The sequence below is a fragment of the Phoca vitulina genome, unplaced genomic scaffold (genome assembly GCF_004348235.1).
Source record: "Phoca vitulina isolate PV1807 unplaced genomic scaffold, GSC_HSeal_1.0 scaffold9, whole genome shotgun sequence".
NCBI lineage: Eukaryota > Metazoa > Chordata > Mammalia > Carnivora > Phocidae > Phoca > Phoca vitulina.
Genome location: NW_022589712.1, coordinates 28,176,435 through 28,200,119, shown reverse-complemented (window position 1 = coordinate 28,200,119; position 23,685 = coordinate 28,176,435). Strand labels below are relative to the sequence as shown.

At 40.1% G+C, this 23,685-nt stretch overlaps 1 protein-coding gene across 2 annotated transcripts in view; it reads left to right on the top strand.

Annotated features, from left to right (window-relative positions):
• PDE7B (phosphodiesterase 7B) overlaps positions 1-23,685 on the top strand; it is a 316,742-nt gene that overhangs the window by 270,919 nt on the left and 22,138 nt on the right. For both annotated transcript variants that reach the window (XM_032407821.1, XM_032407820.1), the window contains 5 exons: positions 6,263-6,414; positions 8,473-8,536; positions 10,445-10,540; positions 12,620-12,720; positions 14,172-14,303. In XM_032407821.1, the coding sequence (XP_032263712.1) occupies positions 6,263-6,414; positions 8,473-8,536; positions 10,445-10,540; positions 12,620-12,720; positions 14,172-14,303 (545 nt within the window). The remainder of the gene's footprint in view (positions 1-6,262; positions 6,415-8,472; positions 8,537-10,444; positions 10,541-12,619; positions 12,721-14,171; positions 14,304-23,685) is intronic.

The window sequence follows — 23,685 nt, the reverse complement described above, 5'->3', positions numbered from 1 at the left end:
TTTAAATAAAAATCAAAAGAGATCTACATTCTGACATGTTGGTGGATTGTTATCCTGTTTGACCACAGGGTGAAGAAAGTAGGTGGGGAAGAAGGGAATCTTGCTGTTTTCTTCTTTGGTTTAATGGCAAAATGGATCTAAGTTAAAACTCAGTATCTCCAGGGGTGCCTGAGTAGCTCAGTAATTGAAGCTTCCTACTCTTGGTTTCAGCTCAGGTCATGATCTGAGTCATGAGATCAAGCCCTGCCCCCTCACACACCCTGTTGGCCTCTGAGCTGGGTGTGGAGCCTGCTTAAGAGTCTCTCTCTCGGGGTGCCTGAGTGGCTCAGTTGGTTAAGCATCTGCCTTTAGCTGAGGTCATGATCTCAGGGTCCTGGGATCGAGCCCCACATCAGGCTTTCTGCTGAGCGGGGAGTCTGCTTCTCCCTCTCACTCTCTCAAATAAATAAATAAATTCTCAAAAAAAAAAGATTCTCTCTCTCCCTCTCCCTCTGCACCCCCAACTCTGTCCCTCAAAAAAAAAGCAAAACCAAAATAAAACAAACAAACAAAAAAAACCATAATGCCTCCAGCTCAAAGCATCATTAGATTAGCAATATTTTAGGCAATCTGGTAACTTTAATGAATAGAAACCATTATTTCCTATCATCTATATTTATTGTATATAACTTGTCATTTTCTTACCTATGAATCTATTTGAAGTATTACACCACTTGGAAAGCTGAATGGAAGTTTACAAAGGAATACAGTTGATACTTGAACAACACAAGTTTGAACCGCATGGGTGCACTAACATGCAGATTTTTCTCAATAAATACAGTACAGTACTGTAAATGTATTGTCTCTTCCTTATGATTTTCTCATTATCATTTTCTTTTCTCTAGTTCACTTTATTGTAAGAATACAGTATGTAATACACATAACATACAAAATATGTGCTAATTGACTATGTTATAAATAAGGCTTCTGGTCAACTGTAGGCTATTCTCACATAAGTTTTTGACATGTCCAAAGTTATATGCAGATTTTCAACTGCCCAGCAGGTGTGTACCCCCAGCCCCCACATTATTCAACGGTGAACTATAATCCATAATTTGAATTTGCTATGTTTGTGGCATATTTCCATCATTAGGCTTACCTTGTTTACTTCTAATTCTGTTATGTTAATACTCTCAGCTACAGCCTGGGTGGCTCAGTTGTTAGGCGTCAGCCTTTGGCTCGGGTGATGATCCCAGGGTCCTGGGATCAAGCCCCACATGGGGCTCCCTGCTCCGCGGGAAGCCTGCTTCTCCCTCTCCCACTCCCCCTGCTTGTGTTCCTTCTCTCACTGTGTCTCTCTCTGTCAAATAAATAAAATCTTTAATAAAAAAAAATACTCTCAGCTACATAGGAGATTTTCTTTTAGTATTTTAGAATGGGAAAATTTTCATAGAAGGTTAAAAAAGGAATTGATCATTGTATGGTTATTTCCTATTAGATTTCTGCACAACACAGGAATAACTCATTTCATTTACTTGACACACTTGATTTCATTCTATGTAATTCTGCATAGAACCATCACCAACATTCCTTTGCTTCCCTATGTAGCAAAACTCCTTGGGTTGTCTGTACTGGATACTGTTGCCTAACCTTTCTCTTCTCGTTCTCTCTCTTCTTAAACTCTTTACTATAAAATACCTGCAAATTTACAGAAAATTTTCAAGGATAGAACATTCATATACCCTTTACCCAGAGGAACCAATTATTATTTTGCCCTGTTTGTCTTTACTATATATTTTTTTCGTAACCACTTGAGAATTTGTTGTACACATCATGCCCCTTTATCCCTAAATATCTCAGCATGTATTTTCCTTATTTTTAATTTATTTTTTAATTATTTATTTATTTACTTATTTTTCAGAGAGAGAGAGAAAGGGGTGGGAAGGGGCAGAGGGAGAGGGAGAGAGAGAATCCCAAGCAGGCTCCATGCCCAGCCCAGAGCCCGACTCGGGGCTCGATCTCAGGACCCTGAGATCATGACCTGAGCTGAAACCAAGAGGCCGACGCTTAACTGACTGAGCTACCCAGGCACCCCTCAGCATGTATTTTCTAAGAACAGGAGCCTTCTTTTGCAGACCACAGTTCAGTTATCAAATTTCTCATATATATGTCCATATCCAAATTTCACAAATTACCCTAATAAAGCCATTTTTGGAAATTATCTCCTGATCCAGGATCTCATTCAGAGTCATACGAATGCATTTAGAGCACTCTATTTGGCATCCGTTATCCTGAAACAATACCAGAGGCTATCTTTGTCTTTCACGACACTGACATTTTTTAAAGAATGGAGGTTGATTATTTTGTAAAGTATCTTTCAGCTTGGGTTCTTATGATGTTTCCTCTTTCTGGGGGTTGGAGCAAGAATACAACATAGGCGATGTTGTGTCCTCAGTGTATTACATCAGAAGTGTGTAATGTCAGCTTCTCCCATTATTGGGGATGTAAACTTTGATTACTTAGTGAAGGTGGTGCCCCCTCTACATTTGTCGACTAAAAAGCTACACAACTTTTCCTTTCCAATTAATAAATCAGTGGGGAGATACTTTGATACCATAAATTATACTGTTGCTTTTTAAACTTCCACTGAATAGTTTTAGTGTCCATCGATGATTTGGGCCTGAAGCAGTTATCACCATAAAAGTTGCAAAATGGTGGGGCACCTGGGTGTCTCAGTTGGTTAAGTGTCCGACTCTTGATTTCGGCTCAGGTCATGATCTCAGGGTCATGAGATTGAGCCCCATGTCAGGCTCCATGCTGGGTGTGGAGCCTGCTTAAGATTCTCTCTCTCCCTCTCCCTCTCCCTCTGCCCCTCCCCCCGCCTCTCTCTCTCTCTCTAAAAAAAAAAAAAAGTTGCAAAATGGTAATTTTCTAACTCTATTAGTTCCTCTGCATTATGGGTTGACACTCTGCAAGGAAGAGATTTCCCTTCTCATTTATTTACTTACTTGTTTACTTACCATCAGTATGGATTCATGGATTCTTCTCTCAGTCAGTGGTTTATAATCAGCTCTTCCATTATTCATGTTGATGCTCAAAGTTTCCCATATTTGCTCAGAGGAACCCCCTGCAAGTCATCTCCTCTGTCATTTTTGTAATGGTCCCATCATTTCTCGAGCTCTCCCTTACCTTCCAGAATGACAAGAAGTTGCAGTTCTTGTATTTTGCCTGCCCCGGTCCTAGACTTGGCCATTTCACAGAGGAGGTCTGGTTTCTTTTAGTGAGAAATTGTGTTTTAAAAACAAAATCTGGGTTATAGATGTGTGACTAGGATGTTGTTGCTTCTAGCATAGAATAAAATGTGCTCTATTAAGTGCATAGTTCAGTGAATTTTGACAAATGTATGTACCCGTGGTCAATTTTCAGTCTTTGTTGAACTTGATCTGTCATTAACAGCATTCGATACTGAGGATCTCACCTTCCTCCTTGCAGTATTGTCTTCACTAGGCTTCTGGGAAATGATGGTTTTTCCCTATCCCCACTGTATACTCCTCAGTCTCCTTTGATTGTCTCTGCTCTTCTCTATACTCTTTCAAAGTTGAAACACTGCAGAACTCAGACTCTGATGCTTTTCTCATCTGTATATATGCCTACTCCCTAGGTAATCTCATCTGACAACTCCCAGATTTGTATCTCTAGCCCAATCTTCTCCCCCAAGCGCTGGGTTTTATATCCACTTATTTCCGTCTGACATCTGTGCCTGAATTTCCAATAGACATCCAAATTCAACATGTGCAAAGCTGAAATCCACCCCACACCCGGCCCACCTGTGGCTTTCCCATCTCAGGTGATGGCAGCTCCATTCTCCTAGTTATTTAGAGCAAAACCTTGGAGGTACCCAAAATATACACCAGATCCCTCCCTCCACTTCTTGTCCCTCCACTGTTCCTCCCATGATCTGAGCAGCCATCATCTCTTGCCTGGGTTATTTCAAGGGCCTCACAGCTGGTCTCACCACATCAAAGCTTTCTCTTACAACTGCTTGCCACATAGAATGACCCTTTTTAAATATATAGTGTGATCATATCACTCTTCTCTCAAAACTTTGCAGTGGCGGGGTGCCTGGGTGGCTCACTCAGCCAGTTAAGCATCTGACTTGGACTCAGGTCATGATCTCAGAGTCCTGGGATCGAGCCCCACATAGGGATTCCCACTCAGGGGAGTCTGCTTTTCCCTCTCCCTCTGCCCCTCCCCCCTAACCCCCGCTCATGCTCTCTCTGTCTCTCTATCCCTTTCTCAAATAAATAAATAAAATCTTAAACAAACAAACAAACAAACCTTTGCAGTGGCTCCTTACTTCATTCAGAGTACAGCCCAAGCTGTTACAATGGCCTACAGGACTCTGTATAATTCTCATGCCCTCCTCTGCTCTGAGACCTCACTTCTTACTCCTCCCTCTTCCTCTCCTTTCCATCCACATGGAATTCCTGCGGCTCCTCCCACATGCCAGCATGCCAGGCAGGCTCCCACTTCTAGGGGCATTCAAGCTGGTACCTCTGTAAGGAAGGTATTTCCCAGATCTCTGCTTGGCCAGCTTCCTCATCTCCTTCACTTGACCAAACTATACCCTCTAATGAGGCCCACCCTGACTATCCAAACACAGAATGCCTGGTCCCTCACTTTCAGCTTTTCTGGCTTTTTCCCATTGTACTTACCACCACCTAACACATTTTTATAAATTACTTATTTTTTGTTTATTGGTTATCGCATGTCCCTTTGTGCTGGAACGTAAACTTCATGAGTACAGGGATCTTTGTTCTGCTCACTGGAGGACCTAGAACCAAAGGATCTCACTGAACATCTGTGTTTTAAATAAATGAATGAACCACTTTGTCCTGTACTTTGACTTGATAAATTGATAGCAATGAGTAAGAGCCCACTAGTAGAACTGAGTCCACGTATACTGAGTCCACGTATACCATTTTTAATTTGGCTGTGTGCCTAACGCCCAACTTCAGTTACACTCCTCTCTCTGGGTGTATGTTTGCCTCTTTCCACACATGAAATCTAGACACTTTAAAAACAGAAAGCATGTCGGTCAGGTGGGATTTCCAGAGAGCAGTGGGTTTTGCCTGCCCTGAATTAAGCCTTTGCATGCATAACACAGCCTAAGTAACAGCCTGATTTTGGCCAGTCACTGCCATCAGGGAGGCCCACGTGGCCCACTGTTTCCTCTACTTCTCTATCCACTGTGATTCTGAGTTCCCTAGAGAAGAAGGGGAGATGGGAGGAAGGGTGAAAGAATCCAAAATTTCTTTAGCTATGGACTATACGTTTTCCTAGTAGACTGTTAAGTTGACTCCAGATTCAAAATGGGTAGCAGATGTCACTTAGGTGGACCTGGAGTGATTCATAGAATTTCAGCTGAGATAAGACATACCTTGACAGGCATTCAAATAATGTGCCTGGGGTATTTCTGGACAATCACTATGATGTCAACAGTCAAGTTTTGAAAGGCACATGTGACATGAGTATTAAAATATCTCTACTGACAGGAACAGACTTGCCTGGCCACTAGTAAAAAAGAATATACTCCATTAGAAAGTAGACACCCTCTCTGCTTCTTGTCCGGAAAATCTAGGTCACCTTTGTACTGAGATTCTTGATTCCTTTGCCCCTGGTGTTCCTGGGACATTAGGAAACATTTTCCTCATGTCTAAGCTAGTGTATTCTCAGCCCTTTTAATTCAGAGAGTGTAGGATGAGAACCTGGTTTAAATGCTGGAGGTTTGGTTTTAATATCATAGAAAAAAGCGTAACTGTTCCTTTCAAATGCATGCAGAAGTATGTGGATTTCACATACTAAGCATACCAGTGCCATTAATAAGAAAATGAAGATTTTAATTTATATATTTCATGTCTTCTAAAATTACATCCAGAAATATCTTGACATTTTAATGAATGTAATATATAAGAAAGGTCATTTTTGTTCTAAGACAACTTCAAGTGTAGAGTTAAATAGACTGTATTTAAGAAAGCACTGAGAGCATATTTTAAGTTTATCTCCTTTATAATACATTGTGTTTTTACATCAGGCTCCCTGCTCGTGGGGGAGCCTGCTTCTCCCTCTCCGTCTGCTGTTCCCCCGGCTTGTGCTCTCTCTCTCTCTCTCCCCCTGTCAAATAAATAAATAAAATCTTAAATATAATATGTTGTATTTTTACATAGTGGAGAAAATAGGGCTTTTTAAATATATAACGTCTGTATTTGATTACTTTCCACAGATACAACACACTCAGGGGAAATTGGCACTAAGAAAAAGGTGAAAAGACTGTTAAGCTTTCAAAGATACTTCCATGCATCGAGGCTGCTTCGTGGAATTATACCGCAAGCCCCTCTCCACCTGCTGGATGAAGACTACCTTGGACAAGCAAGGGTGAGTTAGTCTCCTCTGTCACCTCCCAGGAGGTCAGTGGCCAAGAGCTTGTACCTCAGCTGACAGTACCTGGGCTGGAGTCCAACTTCTGCCACTGAGACCCTCTGTGACTCTGGCTAGTTAGTCAACACATCTGGACTTTTCCCTCAAATATGAAATGAGGTTAATAGAAACACCCAGCTCAGAGGGGCGATGCAGAGATTACATGAGGTAAAGCATGCTTACATGTTTTATATATTCATGCCTAGCACATGCTACCTATTTTCATTTTTACAAATGGACAAAACATATTTGCACAACACTATTTACTAAAGTGAAATTCTGGACTGACTGATTACCAATAAGAGAATAGCTAAATCTTTAAACCCATTGAATTGTCTCATTATAATAGCTATGCTGAAAGTAACCCAATAATTACCAACTCTTAATTCCACTTCTGTCTACCAATATGGTATGTAGTCCTTTTTATAATTTTATTTTATTTAAATAATTTTCACAAATTTTACAATCCTTTTTGCAATTCATTGATCAAAGGTTGAAATGAACATGTGACAATCTAAAAAAAAAAAAAAGTTCACAAGTTATCTCTAGCCCAAACTGTCAAAAGAGTTTAAATTTCAGGATAAACTGCCACCATTTAAACAGAAATCAGAAGTAGAGTCTTAGAGTTTACATGCTAAGTAATATTATGCTATCTATGTCCTATTAAGAAATTTCTACTATTACTGTATAGTATTAGTAACTAAGCAACAAGTAATATCAGAAGAACTAATTCCCAACTTTAGGTTTAAAAAAGGAAAAAAAAAATCACTCCTAACAACCCAAGGCCTGAGATTGAGTGAATATTTGTTTGTTTATTCATCTGGATGGTTGGTTGGTTGGGTGGTTGGTTGGGTTGTTGGTTGGTTGGGTGGTTGGGTGGTTGGTTGGGTTGTTGGTTGGTTGGGTGGTTGGGTGGTTGGTTGGGTGGTTGGTTGGAGAAAAAAAGAGCAAGACTAACCTCCCAGCCCTGGGGCATCAGTGACAGAGCATTCCTGTGGGGCCCTCCTCCAAGCATTCACCCCTCAAGAGAGATGACATTGAGATGTAGAAAGAACTGTGAGTCACAAGTCAGGATACCAGGGATCAAGTCCTGATTCTACTTTAGTATTTGACTTGGATAAAATGTTCACGCACACCAAATCTCACAGGTAACCTATTATTCCTTCATTTTTCTGATAATGCTGGGAGGTCTTTGTGTGCTGTGACAAGGCCCTTAGACTTTATTGGAAGATGCAGGGAAGACATTTAGGGGCAGGAAGAGGAGAGTGAGCTGGTCCTTACAGGAAGCAGTGACTTTGAGAAGAGAGGAAGGCCAGGCAAAGAAGCCACAGTGAGGATAGAATCCGTAACCACAGCTTTGCATCTGAGAGTTAAAGACCATTTAATTCTAAGCATGGGGGATTTAAAAAAAAAACAAACAAACAGGATAATAAGCCTACACTGGACAGTAGGTCTTTAAATTACCCAACATTTTCAATTGCCAACTCCAGTTTCCTATCTGTTAGAGTGGTTCATTTCACATTTAGTCCACGTTGAGCTGAGTAATGTGCTCAGCAATCATTTTGACTTCATTTTTTAAAAATTTGCTGTAAACATTCTCCTTAAGTATATAGTCATTTGCAATGTACAGACTTTACTGAACTACAGTTTTAACAGATATCGAATTTTATGTGTGCTTATTATATACAAACACCATTCTAAGCACTCCACATATATTACCTTCTTTAATCCTCACAAAAATGCTATTTTTCAAATAGGAAACTGAGGTACAGAGAGGTTAAGGAACTTGCCCAAACTCCCACAGCCAGTGAGAGATGTGGCTGATACTGAACCAGATAGTCTGATTCCTTTCACGCTCTTGTTAGTAGCACGTAGAGCAAGATTTGTTTTACCACAAACCAGATAGCAATGTGCTACTATTTCCAACTTTTTAATTGTTTAATTCACTGTCTCAAAGTAAATGTTTGAGTCTCCGGTATGATTCATTTGAGTGCTGTTTTTCGTTTGCCTTTTCAGCATATGCTTTCCAAAGTGGGAATGTGGGATTTTGACATTTTCTTATTTGATCGCTTGACAAATGGTAAGTCACCCAAAAGAATCTTATTTCCAAACACTGTTATTCTTTTTCCCTTCTTTTTCCACTTTCCTAAGTCTATAGCCACTCAAGAAGGGCCAGGGCAGGGGAAAATTAATTCAGATGAAAAGTAAGGACTGAACTTGGCCTTAGAATCTTAAGACCGTTTTCCTTCTGGCCTTGATGATCCCAAAGGAATTTGGAAACCACAGATTAGATTCTTTCCTGGCAGAATACTTTGGCCACATCCAAATGGAGGAGGTTCATTGTTAGTCAGTGAAAACTAGAAACACTAAAGCTCGTCTGATCAGTCCTGAGCCCTATAGGGCAGGTGTCTGTACATTTTCACTGAGTAAGCTGAGGCTGATCCAGTGCAGGTCTTGTTCAGATATGCTCGGCATCACTGGAGGAAAACATTGGCTGATGATGGGGTGTAAAACGTTAGGCTGCAGCTGAAGGGGAAAGTAGACATTCCCACTGGCTTCACTTTTAAAATCTTGGTGCCTATATATCTAAAACTAATGATGTAATGTATGGGGATTAACATAACAATAAAAAGTTAAAAAAAAAATCTTGGTGCCTATAAAGACTTTCCTAAAGAAAATAATAAAATTTGGTTATATATTCGTCTGCCCATTAAACAAATGCCAATAGGCTTAGGGAGCCAATGAAAGACATCGTACCTGATGGTGACCTTCACATGTCCCACCGTATACCAGGCTTATACTTTAAGTCATTACAGATGGTTTTCTCACCATTCTGTTACTTGACAAATAACATACAGTTCAGATATACAGCCTAAGACCGTGAAGCCGACCGAGCTTTACACCGTGGAAAGCTAACTATACCATGTAGGGATGGAGCTCACAATCTTGTATTTCACTTTGCTCAAATCAACTGAGAAATGGGTACCAGTAGATGAAAGTAACTATGAATAAAAGGATTTGCTCAAAAGAGAGTATAATCATGACTCTCATGGAAGATGAAATGAGCACATGTCAAAAATTTAACTCAATTAATTAGAGATCCGTTAAGATGCTACAACTAGTTCAAGGGAAAATTCAAAGAACAACACATATGTAAACAGTAAGAAATGCTTAAATGAATTTATTAATAGCTGTAAAACTGGGAAGAGGAAGTCAACTGTATTTTCACCTGAGAGATTTTGTTTGCATGTTATGGACAAGAATCATTTGCAATGCTCTCAGTTATCTACAACTTTGAGAGTTGTAAAATAGCTCAAAGACAATGGAATCTGCAGAAATGCAGAATCAGGTGGCCCGGAAGAGTGTGCTTAGGCAATACTTTGTTTTCTACTTAAGACATCCAGTCATCATCTTGGTCCATTTCAAAGTCTTTCATAAATTCTCTAATGCTTTTAAAATTCAAAATCATTACTCTTTAGTCGATAATATTTCCTAAATGCTTACTAGTCATTATTGCTTCGATTTTGCATCTCTGCTGGCTTAAGTTCTAAACTATCTCATGGTCACATCTCACCTTGGGTGATTTCTCTTAAGGAACGTGGTGACTTAGATATCCCTGTAAACCTAAGAATCAGTTGGGAGCAACTTAAGGCACATTGTAAGTGACCATTAAACTGTGTCTTTAAAAACTACACACAAACACAAACACACACACACGTGTGTGTTTGTGTGTGTCCCCACGATAAGCAGACTCTTAATGCTTTCATTGCCTTTGGTATAGAGAAATGTCTGACCTAGCTTGTTTCACTTGTACAATATGAGAAAACCTAGGACCAAACCATAGGAATAAGATCCTTTATACTTGAAAAAATTCAGATTTAACAGGGAAAAGGAGACCTTTCATTAGAGAAACTTTGGATCCTTTTGTCAATCTCGATATTTTAGTGGCAATAAAAATGAGTTAAAGCAGGTGACTGTTTTCCTACAGGAAACAGCTTGGTAACACTGCTGTGCCACCTCTTCAACACCCATGGACTCATTCACCATTTCAAATTAGACATGGTGACCTTGCACAGGTTTTTAGGTAAGTCTTCATTTCCATATTCTTACCTCCTTTCCCCTGAATAATGACAGCCCATAATATTCTTTAACGTAAAGTGGCAAGAATGATAGCATGGAAGATGAAGATCTCAAGTTAATCTTAAATTATCTCACCTTAATTTTAAAATATGGCTTACCCATTTTAATCAGTGAAAAAAGATTATTTACTTGATCAGCTATGTTTACAATAGATAAAAACAATATAAAGAAAACCATCAAGAGCATGTAACTGTTAAAGAAATTACTGATCTGCTTACATATCAGCAAAACCCCAGTAATGTATGCCTCAAATAATTCCAATCTGGACATGAGTTGTTAAAAATCTTCAATAGGCTTTTTTTTTTTTTTTAATATAAGAAGAACCACCATTTACGTAGTGCCCACTATATGTAAGAGCTCTCAGTATGTTATTTCTAACCATTTCAACAACTCTGCAAGTTGGGTGTTGTCACCACCATTTGGCGCACAGTTAAGGAAAAGTAGAAAGAGGTTTCATAACTTGCTCAAGGTCAACAACTTGTAATTGGCAGAACCTCAGGCCAAGCCCAGGTCTGTCTGACTTGAAAGTCCACCATGTTTCCACTCAACTCCACCCCGTCACTCTCTATCAAAAACAGCCCCAGTTCTTACTGGACTTAATGCACACACTTATTTACCTGCCAAATTATCAGGGCACATTTTTAATCACCATATCACTTCCTGCTGCCACTTAGCATGTTTCTGGCTTCTTCGGTGTGTCCTATGGCTGTGCTTTGAATTTCAAAGCTGACCTGATGCCTGGATGCCTCCAGAGTGAAGTAACAGAGACGTGATAGCGACAGAAGGAATAACAGCCAGGCCTATACGTGCTGACATATGCTGGGACTAGGGACTTGCATATAGTAACACATCTCATTCTTAGAGCAGCCCTTTGAAATTGGAGCTATTGTTATTCCCATTTTATAGAGAAAAAAACTGAGGAAACTTATGGTTAAGTAATTTTCCCAACACATATAATAAGGGAAAGAGCCAGAGTTTAAATATAATTGTTTTTAGAAACCCGTAAAATAAATAATTATTGGCAAAATAAATTTTTGAAACCAGCTACAATATGGCTCGGTTCCAGAAACACAAATAACTTCAGGCTAACTGAATGATTTCTTGAGCAAAGTAATGGCCACAAATGGGCCAAATAATTTTTATTTGTCTAAAGAAAGAGAACACAGATACTTTGGACATGTGTATGCCCGCAGAGTAATGTAAAGAATGAAAAGATTTGATGACAGAAATAACACCCGAATTCAGAGCTAAACTCGTAAAATGGACTGAGAAAATATGGCCACACTTGCAAATCTGGACATTTGCTGGACATCTCAGTATGATGAGATGAATATATTGCATCCTAAGCATCTTAAGCTAAAGCAGGCTAATGGCTTCTGTAATTAGCAAAACCAAATCACCCTGCTTATGTCTCTACTTGGTTCCAAGAGCACTCTGGTCCTTAAATTGGAAGGGCATGAGAGATGCTAACTTAATCTGAATGAGATAGAAATAAAACCAAGGAGTTTGCCATTGGATCAACACAGTACTTTGAACTTCTGCCTGAAGAAGCGTCAGATTTGCTTTGGTCAGTCTTTGCTATTCAAGTGCTAAACCAATCTTTGGATATCAGGGCTCTTTAAAAGGAAACCTCTTTAATGGAATATTATTCATAAATGGCAGCAAACTTAAATAATTAAACTATAGTGTGAAATAAAGTTGTCCTTTTCCTACATATTTATTTTTCCTATGAATGAAAGCCTTGATGAACGCCAGAAAGGAGTGATTTATGAAGGTGGTGAGGAATCCCAAGGGCCTCACAAATCCTTTTAGCCTTTCTCCCATCTGCCCTCCCCCTCCTCTTCACTAAAAACAGCCCAGTAGAACTGCCAAGCTTGCAAACCACGTTTATTTTTAAAGGATCCCCAGGCTGCACATTTTGGAGACACTGATATTTTTAAGCAAAAGGGATCCTCAATAGGTCTGAGCTTAGTCTGCCCTTCCTGTTTTGGTTTTAGTGATGAGTTATCTGTTTGCCTCCTAGTCATGGTTCAAGAAGATTACCACAGCCAAAACCCATATCACAATGCTGTTCATGCAGCCGATGTCACCCAGGCCATGCACTGCTACCTGAAGGAGCCAAAGGTAAAGCAAGACCCGGCTGCCTCCTCAGCCCTCCGGAGGTGTCAAATAAACTGCCTGCTAAGTCCCAAATCACCCAACATAGCAGAATAACTGTGTATGGGTCATTCACACTAGGAATATAAATTATTTCTATGAAAGTTCCGGGATCAGCTTTGTAAGTTATATAACACACATGAAAGGGGTGTAAATTTCCTGAGGGCTTTTTTTCCCATAATTTCTATACTTGTCAAGACTGCATTAGGACAAAAACAACCCTTTCTATGACAATCTACATCTTAGATATCTTCAAAAGCCTCAAGAAATTAATTGTTTTGCCTTGGACCTCTGCCACAAATGGGACCAGCAGTGAAATGCTCTGGAAAAAGTCTCTCACCTCATGGGTTTTGATTGACAAGTAGAATCAAAACTCCTCAAGATGGAAGCTCCATTTCCTACTAAGCCAACAGGGCATCCTGATTCAGGCCCAAGAGAACTTGTCAACTCCAAAGATCCCAGAGCAAGTGTGTTCTGATGCAATAAAGCAATCCAAAACTAAAAACATAGTAATAATAATACACACTACTTGAAATCTAAGCATTTCTTAACCATATATAACTGAATTGGCTTAACATACATGATGGATTTTCTTAAGGTTTTTCTAAAATGATATCCTAGTCCAAGTCTCTGTTTAGTTTGATCAGTTTTAATATCAGTCACTAAACATACGGATGCCAGACAGGCATTCTCAGGAGAAAACTGGGTAGATAGATGCCTCAGCCTTGTACAATATCCCATTAAAGGTTGCGTTTTTTAATCTGTAAGTTGTCTGAAAGTTCTAATATATCATTACAGTAGTATATTTAAATTTAGTACTGGATTCCCATTCTCCTGCTTGTTTTCATAGCTACCAAAAAAAATGACAGATTCTTACACATTCCCCCACTATTTATTACACATTGAAGAAATATGCAAATTTTGTAATTCAGCCCACTCTTGATTCCGTATTCCCAGTGGCAATGATAGAGTGGATGATTGAAATACACAAATGATTTTTTTTTAAATGTGTCCATTACTTTGGCTTTAAAATTTTCCTTCATTCACTGCTTTCTCTCAGAGCAAGGCTGACTTCAGGCTCTGCCTTCTCCCTGCTCACCAGAGAGCAGTCTTGCCAATAGGCAACACCACTCCCTGCACCAATAAAAAGAAACAAGAGTAGCAGTAGGAAGAGGAGGGTAGTTGGATGAATGATCCAGAACAATTTGACTTGCTTAATTACTTTCCACACTGTCCTTTTTTCCCCCTGCAATTCTATGGGGCTATCACCTCACTGACCGCTACTTCAAGAGGGTAAAGGTCAGGATGGAAAGCCTGAAAAATACTGTCATAATTCACACAGTTTGATTTAGCCAAAACAAGCACTAACCTATGTGGGTAAACACCAATCAATCTCCCAATGTGATTTTTTTTAACAGCTCGCCAGCTTCCTCACGCCTCTGGACATCATGCTTGGCCTGCTGGCTGCAGCAGCACACGATGTTGACCATCCAGGAGTGAACCAGCCATTTTTGATCAAAACTAACCACCATCTCGCCAACCTATACCAGGTAAGGGAGCCCAGTGTGAGTCACAGTTGAGCCAACAGCCTTCAGCCCAGTGTTGGAGCCTGCGTCTCACCTTTGGAGATAGCCTTCCTTCAGGGTCAGCCTCAATGACAACCACAGCCAAAGAGCATGGATTTGAAATAGGTCCAGGATATTCCCCAAGGAAGATTAAATTTGTTTACAAAGGTATCCAAGGAATTCCGTTCTATCCAAAGCAGATTTGAAATTGTGCAGAGTAAAACAGGATCTCTGAGCCTACCCTCTCAGGATCTGAGAATATCTGTCTCCCTGGACACCATCTCATATATAATGGCCAGTTGAAGCCAGTCTTTGTAGGACTTCTATAAATGATAATTCCCAGGTGCAATCCTAATTCAAACTTAGGTTTCTAAGACTATTTCTGAACTTGACTGGCCTCCAGGTCAGAGGTATGTTATCAAAGATAATAGGCGTACTTTGTTGTTCTAAAATAGCTCAGCAGCATGAGTAGGTTGGCCTGGGGACCTTTTATATCTGATGTTATTTAAGACAGTAAAACTTATATCACAGATGAATAACTCCCAGAATTTTCAGGGTGGTCCTTTGGAGACCTTTGGTTGTCATTCACAAAATCACTGCATACAAGGTAGTCATTGATCTCAATTATAGTAGATCTTTGAGAAACACAATGCTAAAAAATTCTTGACAGATCTCCATAAAACACCTGCATTATACAAAATGTTACAGCTTGAGGATGCATTTATTTCCAATAAAGCACAATCGGCACATGAGAAAAAGCCTTTCTCCATCCAGCTGATTAGCTTTTAGCATAGGTAGGAACTGACATTCCAACATTTATGGATCCACCTGGTATGTATCCAGCGCTGGGCTCTCTTGAGCGGCCAGCCAGCACCCGGAGCCAGGACAGATGTGGCCACATTGAGGGGACAAGATGACAGAACTAAGAAAGCCTTTGATGATGAGCTACAAACTAAACAAAGAAAAATAAAAACTGAAGCTAAACTTTCTAAAAGCATCTCAGAAGCTAAATTTATTGCTTGAGAAAAACACAGACATGAATGACTGGACTGAAAGCCCCCAGATAGATTTTCTATTCCTGTCAATGCTGATTTTTTTCAAATGTCTTTTATTAGACAAAGGAAATCAATCAACAAAATAGGCTATTTGTTCCTTTCCCATATAAAGTAAATGCTTACATAATTCTAATTTCTTGTCATCAAATAAATCATGTCAATGAAGTTTAAGAGAGTGTCTGTGGCTACTGACCGATTGGTACATAAAATGAGGGTCATAATACTGCACTTTGACATGTAGTACATATAAAATATGTGATGGATTCACATCTAGACAGGAAGTTAAAAAGAAATATGCCAGGGCGCCTGGGTGGCTCAGTTGGTTAAGCGACTGCCTTCAGCTCAGGTCATGATCCTGGAGTCCTGGGATCGAGTCCCGCATCAGGCTCCCTGCTCAGCGGGGAGTCTGCTTCTCCCTCTGACCCTCCCCCCTCTCATGTGCTCTCTCTCTCTCTCTCAAATAAATAAAATCTTTAAAAAAAAAAAAAAGAAATATGCCAGATGTTAAAAACAAGAAAGTCGTTGTAGAATTTCATAAGAATTAAGTACTCATTGCTAATTAACAAAAATTGATTCTCAAAATAAAAACACTAGTCCATCTTATTCAGATATTAAAACTGTTCTCAAAAAAATGGACTCCTTACTCAAATGTTTGAAGTGCAGGTAATTTTTAATAGTTTTTAATTAATCTCTTTGTTAGAAATAAACATTTCAATATTGGGGTGCCTGGGTAGCTCAGTCACTTGAGCCTCTGACTCTTGGTTTCAGCTCAGGTCATAATCTCAGGGTCATGAGATTGAGCCCCTCATCAGGCTCTGTGCTCAGCATGAGTCTGCTTGAGATTCTCTCCCCCTCCTCTGATCCTTCCCCCCACTTATGCACACTCACTATCTCTTTCTCTCTCTCTCTAAAATAAATAAATAAAATCTTTTTTAAAAATAAAAAATAAACATCCCAATACAACCAAATTCTGCAGCCTTTTCATTACAACATATAGTCTTGTATATTTTTAATCAGCAACTATTTATTGCATATATCATATGATATACTAAGATATACTAAGATCTAGGAATACAAAGATGAATAAAGTATAATCTCTGCCTTCAAACATTTGTTCAAACTCAGATGCTCAAAATGTGCAAAATCTAGGAAGACTTAATCTCAGTTTGAAAAAGCTTTGGGGAGCTAGCTGAAGATACACATATAGCTATAATTTTTTTAAGTCTTTAAAGAGTAAGGACCTGTTCTGTTCTTTGTATTCAAAACTGTTACTATAATAAAATGAGCTATTATTTTTTCTAGCAGTGAATTTATCCATCTGAACTGTCTGGCCCAATCCTTGACAGGAAAGACAAGGATCCTTTTGATAATAACTAGAAAGAGTTGGGATATAGGACTTGAAAACGGCATGCAGAATAAATCTTCATCAGTCTCCTGCTCAACAGGTCTTAGGACCTCTTGGAAGCTAGGTAGAGACCCTTGACTTTAGGTTTTAGAAATAGTGTTTAAAAAAAAAAAAAAAAGGAAAAGAAATAGTGTTGAAGGCAAACCGGGATCACACAGTATCATAAAGATATTTCTACTATCTTAGAGCTCACTAGGATAAAAGCTGAAATTTTTATCAGCCAAACTGGGACGTAACATATTAAAAGTAAAAATTGTTAAGAGGACCTGAAAATATTATGAGATTTCAGTTCTGTCCAAAAAATTTCTGTTGCCTTTTATATTTGGCTATATACCATCATTTATTAACTATCAGAGGGAATTTCAAAATAATAAAGAAAATTCCATGTGAAATATAGTTCAACAAATTATATAACCTTTATTCAATGTTTACCATGACTCAAAAACTGTGTTAAATGCTTTTGAGGCATTGTAGGATTTACTCTGCACAATAGTCCAGTTAGGTGGGTACGATTATCATACCAACTTTCCAGAAAGAGGAAAATTGATACTTAGGAAAGACAGGGGTTTTTCCTGAAAATAAATAGCTAATTAATGGCAAAGCCGGAATAAGTGTTTTGTCTCCAAAGCAGGAGTGACTCAGCACTATACACAAACCGCCTCTGAAATTCACATGGATCACCTACTTTCCCGTGCAGGGCACGAGGAGCTCTCCACCAGGTTTCCTCCTGCAGGGAGGGAGACAAAGGGATTAGAGCCGAGGGGCTTCCAGCGGGAGGGACTCTGTGAAGTACTCTTCAGGGCATAGCTACAAAGTATAATGGAAACACAGGAACGGATGCTACAGATGTCCTGGGGGAGGGGGGGACCTCAGGGAGGAAGAACTGTAAACGGGCCTTGACGTGTAACGTTCAGAGTAGCAGAGCTGAGGGAGGGCCCTGGAGGCAGCATGAGCTGGTGGGCTTTGGGGATTAAACCCCCAACTCCAGGATAACTGAAAACAGACTGTCTCTGTGGCCGTTAGCTGAGCATAGGAACAGCCCCTGCTTTCAGATCAGTGTCTTAGGCATATTTTCATTAAGTGTATATTCTCTCTTTTGTAGAAGCTTCTTCTGTAGATTAGCTATACAGAACATGACCTGGGTCAGAAAATCTCTGCTCTGCACCAAGCTGTAGATGAGGAACTGACATAACTTCAGGTTTTCAATTTCAAGGAAAAAAGATGATGATACCTAATATATAAACTGAGCCAGACCATTAACAACACATGATATTTAAAATCTTTGCCAATGTAGACTTTCAGCCTACCAAGAACCTATTGGTTGAGACATGAATGAACTTTCAGGAAACTGTGTGCCGATTTTCAGAGGATAGACCTATGCGCTTCTTTCTAGGGTAAGGATATATTATTAATATACACTCATATTTTAAAACAAGTTATAGATTCTGAAAATATTAGGAACCATGGTAATGGTTAAAAAATATATGTATATACACTACGTATATATATTACACAATACATTGTGATTATATATATACACACACCAAAAAAAATTATACACACCCACGCACACACATTTGGTTAATGAGAATCCAGTAGAGAAGATGTGCCAGGAATTATGTGGGCTGAGAACACCCTGTGCATGACTTTCTACAATCTAGCTTTTCTATAAATGAGATAAAATGGAAGAGAGCTTCCTCTCCCTCCTTTTGTTGGCTGTGCTATTTTTGGCTCCAATAAATAAGAAGATCACTGCATAACACCCAGCCTGTGCTTCTGCCCTGAGATAAAGAGCCAGGGCAGCTGGAGTGAGGGCCAGGTTAGAGGGCTCCCTCCCATTGTCGGCTGTCTGGACCAGACTCACTAGCTGAACTGCCAACCCAAGTTCAAAATGAAGGTGATAAAAGCACTCCCACCTGGCACCTCTTTCAGCAGAGTGGAGGCCATCCAGATGTCCCTGGTGGACTGAGAGAGAAAGGAACATGCGAGACATCGAACCGAGCACTTACCTTCTGTCCCTCCGCCCTGCAACCCCTCACCCCTGCGCTCAGCACTTGAGCAAAGTAAGCATTAAGTCAGATAGGATATTGGTTATTACAATAAGGACTATTGCAAAAAGAATCACTTTCAGCTCCATTTCAAATTTAATTCCTTTTGATTGGGTCTAACTACATCTTAGCTAGTGACAGAGCAACCTAATGAATAAAATAATTAATCATTGTTCCTTACCGTGTAATATGTTTCATAATACTAAATGCTGTACTGTCTTACAGAAGTTTATAATCATTTTTCTTAGTCACTTATCACAAGCACTTAGAGCAGATCAGCATTTTTTTTTAAGATTTTATTTATTTATTTGAGAGAGAGAGAGAAAGAGAGGGCACGAGCGGGGTGAGGGGCAGAGGGAGAAGCAGACTCCCTTCTGAGCAGGGATCCCGATGCGGGGCTCAATCCCAGGACTCTGGGACTATGACCTGAGCCAAAGGCAGACGCTTAACCGACTGAGCCACCCAGGCACCCCAGGTCAGCACTTTTAACCACTTTTTGCTCTTACTGACTCTGAGCCATAAATAGGAAGTTGAGAGAGCCAGGAGAAATATTCCTGCCACATGGTCCTATGACCCCTACTCGGACAAGCAATGGCAAAGATGATACATAACCTCACAATTTCTGCAGTATCAGTGGTGTTTTGGGGCCAGTCATGTGAAAATTGCAGGAAGGAGGCTCAAATTGGATTTTCTGTTTCATAAAGTTTCTGCTGTTCACTGTGAGGTAGCTGGCGTGTGGCCTGTCCGGGGCCCTCATCTGAACATGGGCCTGCCCCACAGACAGCAATTGGTGTCCACGTTCCTTGGTCTCAGAGCACTGTTTTGGGTGGATGCAGATGCAACAAGAGAAAGGTGTCTTCCAACAGGCAGGAAACGTGGCACGTGCTACAGCTTCACGGAGGGCCAAGGTCTTGTTTTGGGCTCAAGGAGCTTCTGTCCCTCTGAGCCCTCCTGGGCTGGGGGGCTTGCAGCGTTACGGACGGGGCCACGTGGCTTGTCAGGCAATTCCATGGTCTCCTCGAGTCTTGTTTCCCTGTTTCATGAGCAAGTAAAAATGAAAACACACACTCCGTTCCTATTGTTTTTCTTCCTGTAACCTCTGTTTTAGAAGGTGTCACTAACTCTGATTCCTATGGTACACCAGACTCAGTTTATCAACATATTTTAATCAAAGAAAGTATCTGGTAAATAGGGGGGAAGCAGCTGAGCGCTGCCTTGCCTGAGAGCAGATCTGCTCTGCCAGATTCTTTGACAAATAGACTCTTGTTTTAATTTGAAAACCTGTGTTGGTGGTTTATTAAATGCCCGGTGCGATGTTAGTCGGGAACAGAGGGATTGTTTTGTTCTTAGAGTGGGTAATACTTGATAATTCAGCACAAAGGGAAACATAGGTTTTGCCACAGGAGTTTTAAGAGTTTTATTTTTTTCCAAATTAAAACTCTAATAAGTTATGTTGCCACAAAGGTGGATATGTACTCTTTCAACTTTAGGATAAAGATTATCTTTAAAACTACAAATATAAAGAATTTGGGACATGAGAACACAGTGTCATTGGGATAATGCAAAACTGCTGAGCTGATGTTTCTTCGAGATAGACAAATGTGGTACCTAATGCGGGACTCCAAACAGGGCGGGAATTTCAACGGATATTAGGTGGTATCATTTCATCCTATGCTCAGATCTTCCCCAGCATTTAGGATGATTTTCTTCTTTCTTCAGTCTAGCGCTCTCTGCTATTGGTCTTTGAACCACTGTGAAAGCCAGAGGATTCTGTAAGAGCAGAGCCAACCCCTGTGAGTGAGGACACAGATAACTCTGGCCACTGCCTATGAAGCACCAGGATGTCCCCGCCAGCTCACGGCAGCCTCCCCCCTTAATGCACGGCACCTACATCATCCTCTTGTCTACACACAGCCTCACCCAGCTCCAACCCTCCCTCTGCTGTGCAGCCAGGATGAGTTTCCTGAAATTCAAATCTGACCCCACGGGTGACCGCTTAAAACCCCCTTATCCTCAGGATCGAGTCCAAATGTCTTCACACAATTTACAGACTCTGTTATGATCTGGCCCTGCTACCCTTCCAGCTTCACTTCCTGCTATTACTCAACTAGGCCTCTGTGCATCCTCCAGCCTGAACTACTTTTAGATTCCCAAACATGTCACTCATTCTCTTATTCATTCAACAAATATTCATGGAGAGCTTAATACATCCCAGGTACTGGGAATATGGAAGATGATCAAAACAAATCAAAATCCCTGCTATCCCTCCTCTCTACTGACTGTACTTCCTGATTCCTCTCTAACTCACTCATCCTTTTGAGCTCAATTTGGACATATTTTTTTCCTGAAAGCCTTCTTTTTCTTTAAAAGCCCTTTTCCCTCCTTCTCCTATAAGATTTCCCAGCCCTTCATTACTTACCCTATCCCAGTGTTCATGTCTCTAAATTCCCATTGGCTGGTTGGCTGTCCACACCCCCGCCCCACATGGTCTGCAAGCTTCTGGGTACCTACCTCCTTCACTGCTGTGAAGTGCTGGTGTTCAGTGGATATTGGTTGGGTGGTAGGAGCTTTGCTGGAGGAGTAAGGAGAAGGATGGATGGATGGATGGATGGATGGATGGGTGTACAGAATGGATGCATGCAGCAGGAAAGACAGAATCTGAATAACACTGAGAGATCAGGAATATTGGCAACAGTGAAGACGCACAGAGACCCTGAGTGGAAATCTGCCAAGCAGAAGCAGCAGCACTCAGATCAGGGAGACCACCAAATCAAGGCACGCACGCCCACTGTCCACTTCCTGTTGGTTATTAAATTCTTACTACATGAAGAATGAAAAGCATTGATTGAAAATTTTCTTTATAATCATCTTCTTTGTTTATCTTGGAATTGACAAATGCTATCTGATACATGTTATTTCTGGAATCCTTTACTTGATCCTGGCTATCTGCAGATGAGTAGTGGGAAAGAGCTCATCGCTGTAATAATTTAAAAAAATCTCTTTAGTTTCCGCCTAAATCTAAGGATTCCCCAAAAGAAGACCCCAAGTCTGGCTTCTTTCAGGTATTGGCCCAAAAAAATTAACAGAACTCTTTTCTTTTTACAGCTTTTTTAAACTTTTGCAGCTACTGAACTTTTAGGTTTGGGAAGTTAATTAGTCAGTATCCATTCAACAAATATTGAGTTGTTCAAGTGGCACTGTGCCACATACTGGGACACAAAGATAAGTAAGATCTGCTCCCTGCTCTCAGTGGTGATCATGTATGGCAACAGTTTTCAGACCAGGCCCATGTGCCCAGGGGGATACACGAAGATTTTCCACGGGGTACACGGGCATGAATAGTGCTAACAGAATCCATTTTAAGGCCCTTAAACTGACCTGCCTGGAATGTACTTGCAAGGCGTCAAGCCAGCTCTCACTTTGCAAAAGAAGAACATATCTCTTACCCATTCTGCAGATTGCATAGTGCCCCCCGTACCAATATTGCACGTTGTCCCAACAAAGGAGCAACTAAAAATATTAAAGTTTCCTATAATTAAAAATTATAACTCTCCCAGCCATCACATAAATAGATGTATTGCCAGAAAATTTGTATTCTTAAGCACAATTTTTTTTTTCCAAATTGGCCATAACATGGATTTAGATCAGTTATTACTAATAACAATTGCATTATAAACTCAGGCTGGAAAATATTTACTACTTACTTTGAACCTGACATTAGAAATATTTGTTAAATTAAAATTTCAAGTTGTGTACTTATTTTTGTTGCACAGAAATATAATAGGGTGACATTTAAAAAATTTCACACCTAAAAATATATTACATTAAAATAAAATTCTATGGGGAAATAGAATGGGAATATAAGTTCTAGAAGGAAAAGAATCAATTTAAAATTCTAACTCAAAGAATAAATTACTCATGTGTTTTTTTCAACAGGTGATAAATGGGCATCAAATGCCATTGGTGTTTAGATTCCCTTAGATACATTTACTATAAAAAGAGTGATGTAATGATTTTGTATTTACCAATAGTCACGAATATGCAGGGCATTACATCTTGTGCTACCACTGAAATTTGTGATTTTAGATATCAATTTTTAAAACTATATGAAGAGCATGGTTTCTCAATGTTATTTTCAAGAGTAAACGAACAAAAACCTGTGAAGATCACTGATACCTGGGAGTCAGGGAACAAAGTTGTTATAAAGTGTCTCAGACACCAGGACAGAAGCCTGGGTTTGGGGTGGAAGAGGGAGCTGTCAGTTCTGTTTAGAGAGCTAGGAATGTCTTTCCCAGCAGATCATAACGGTTTATCTCAGAAGTAAGAAGTGTGCATGTGTGTGGGTGTGCGTGTAGGTGGGTGGGCATGTATGTGGGTGGGTGGGTGTGTGTACATGCCCACACACACACACATGTATTTCTGACTTTACTGAGGTGATTTCTCCTCACTGTTTTGGAGTTATAAATTTCTTTACTATCACGCTAATGCAAAAACCAAGCATGATTACAGATCAGAACATTGAAAAGGCCTTTCATTAACTCTTCCAGGGTGATTTGGAAGACAATAAACTAACTTAAATTACTTGGTGTTATTAGTGACTTAACCAAGGACAGAAGTTTATCTCTATCCTCCATCAAAGAAGTCTAGAGGTTGGTAGTTCAGAGCAGGCACAGTGGCTTCACAAAATTAAGGATGAGGGGACCAAGGATCCTTTTAGTTCTACAAGCTACCATCATTAGGGTGTGACACTTGTCCTCATTGCCCAAGATAGCTGCTGGAGCTCTAGCTATTCCTTCTGCATTCCAGACAGTGAGAAGGAAGAATGGGAAAAACAAAAGAGGCCTCTGTCAGAGAAGTCA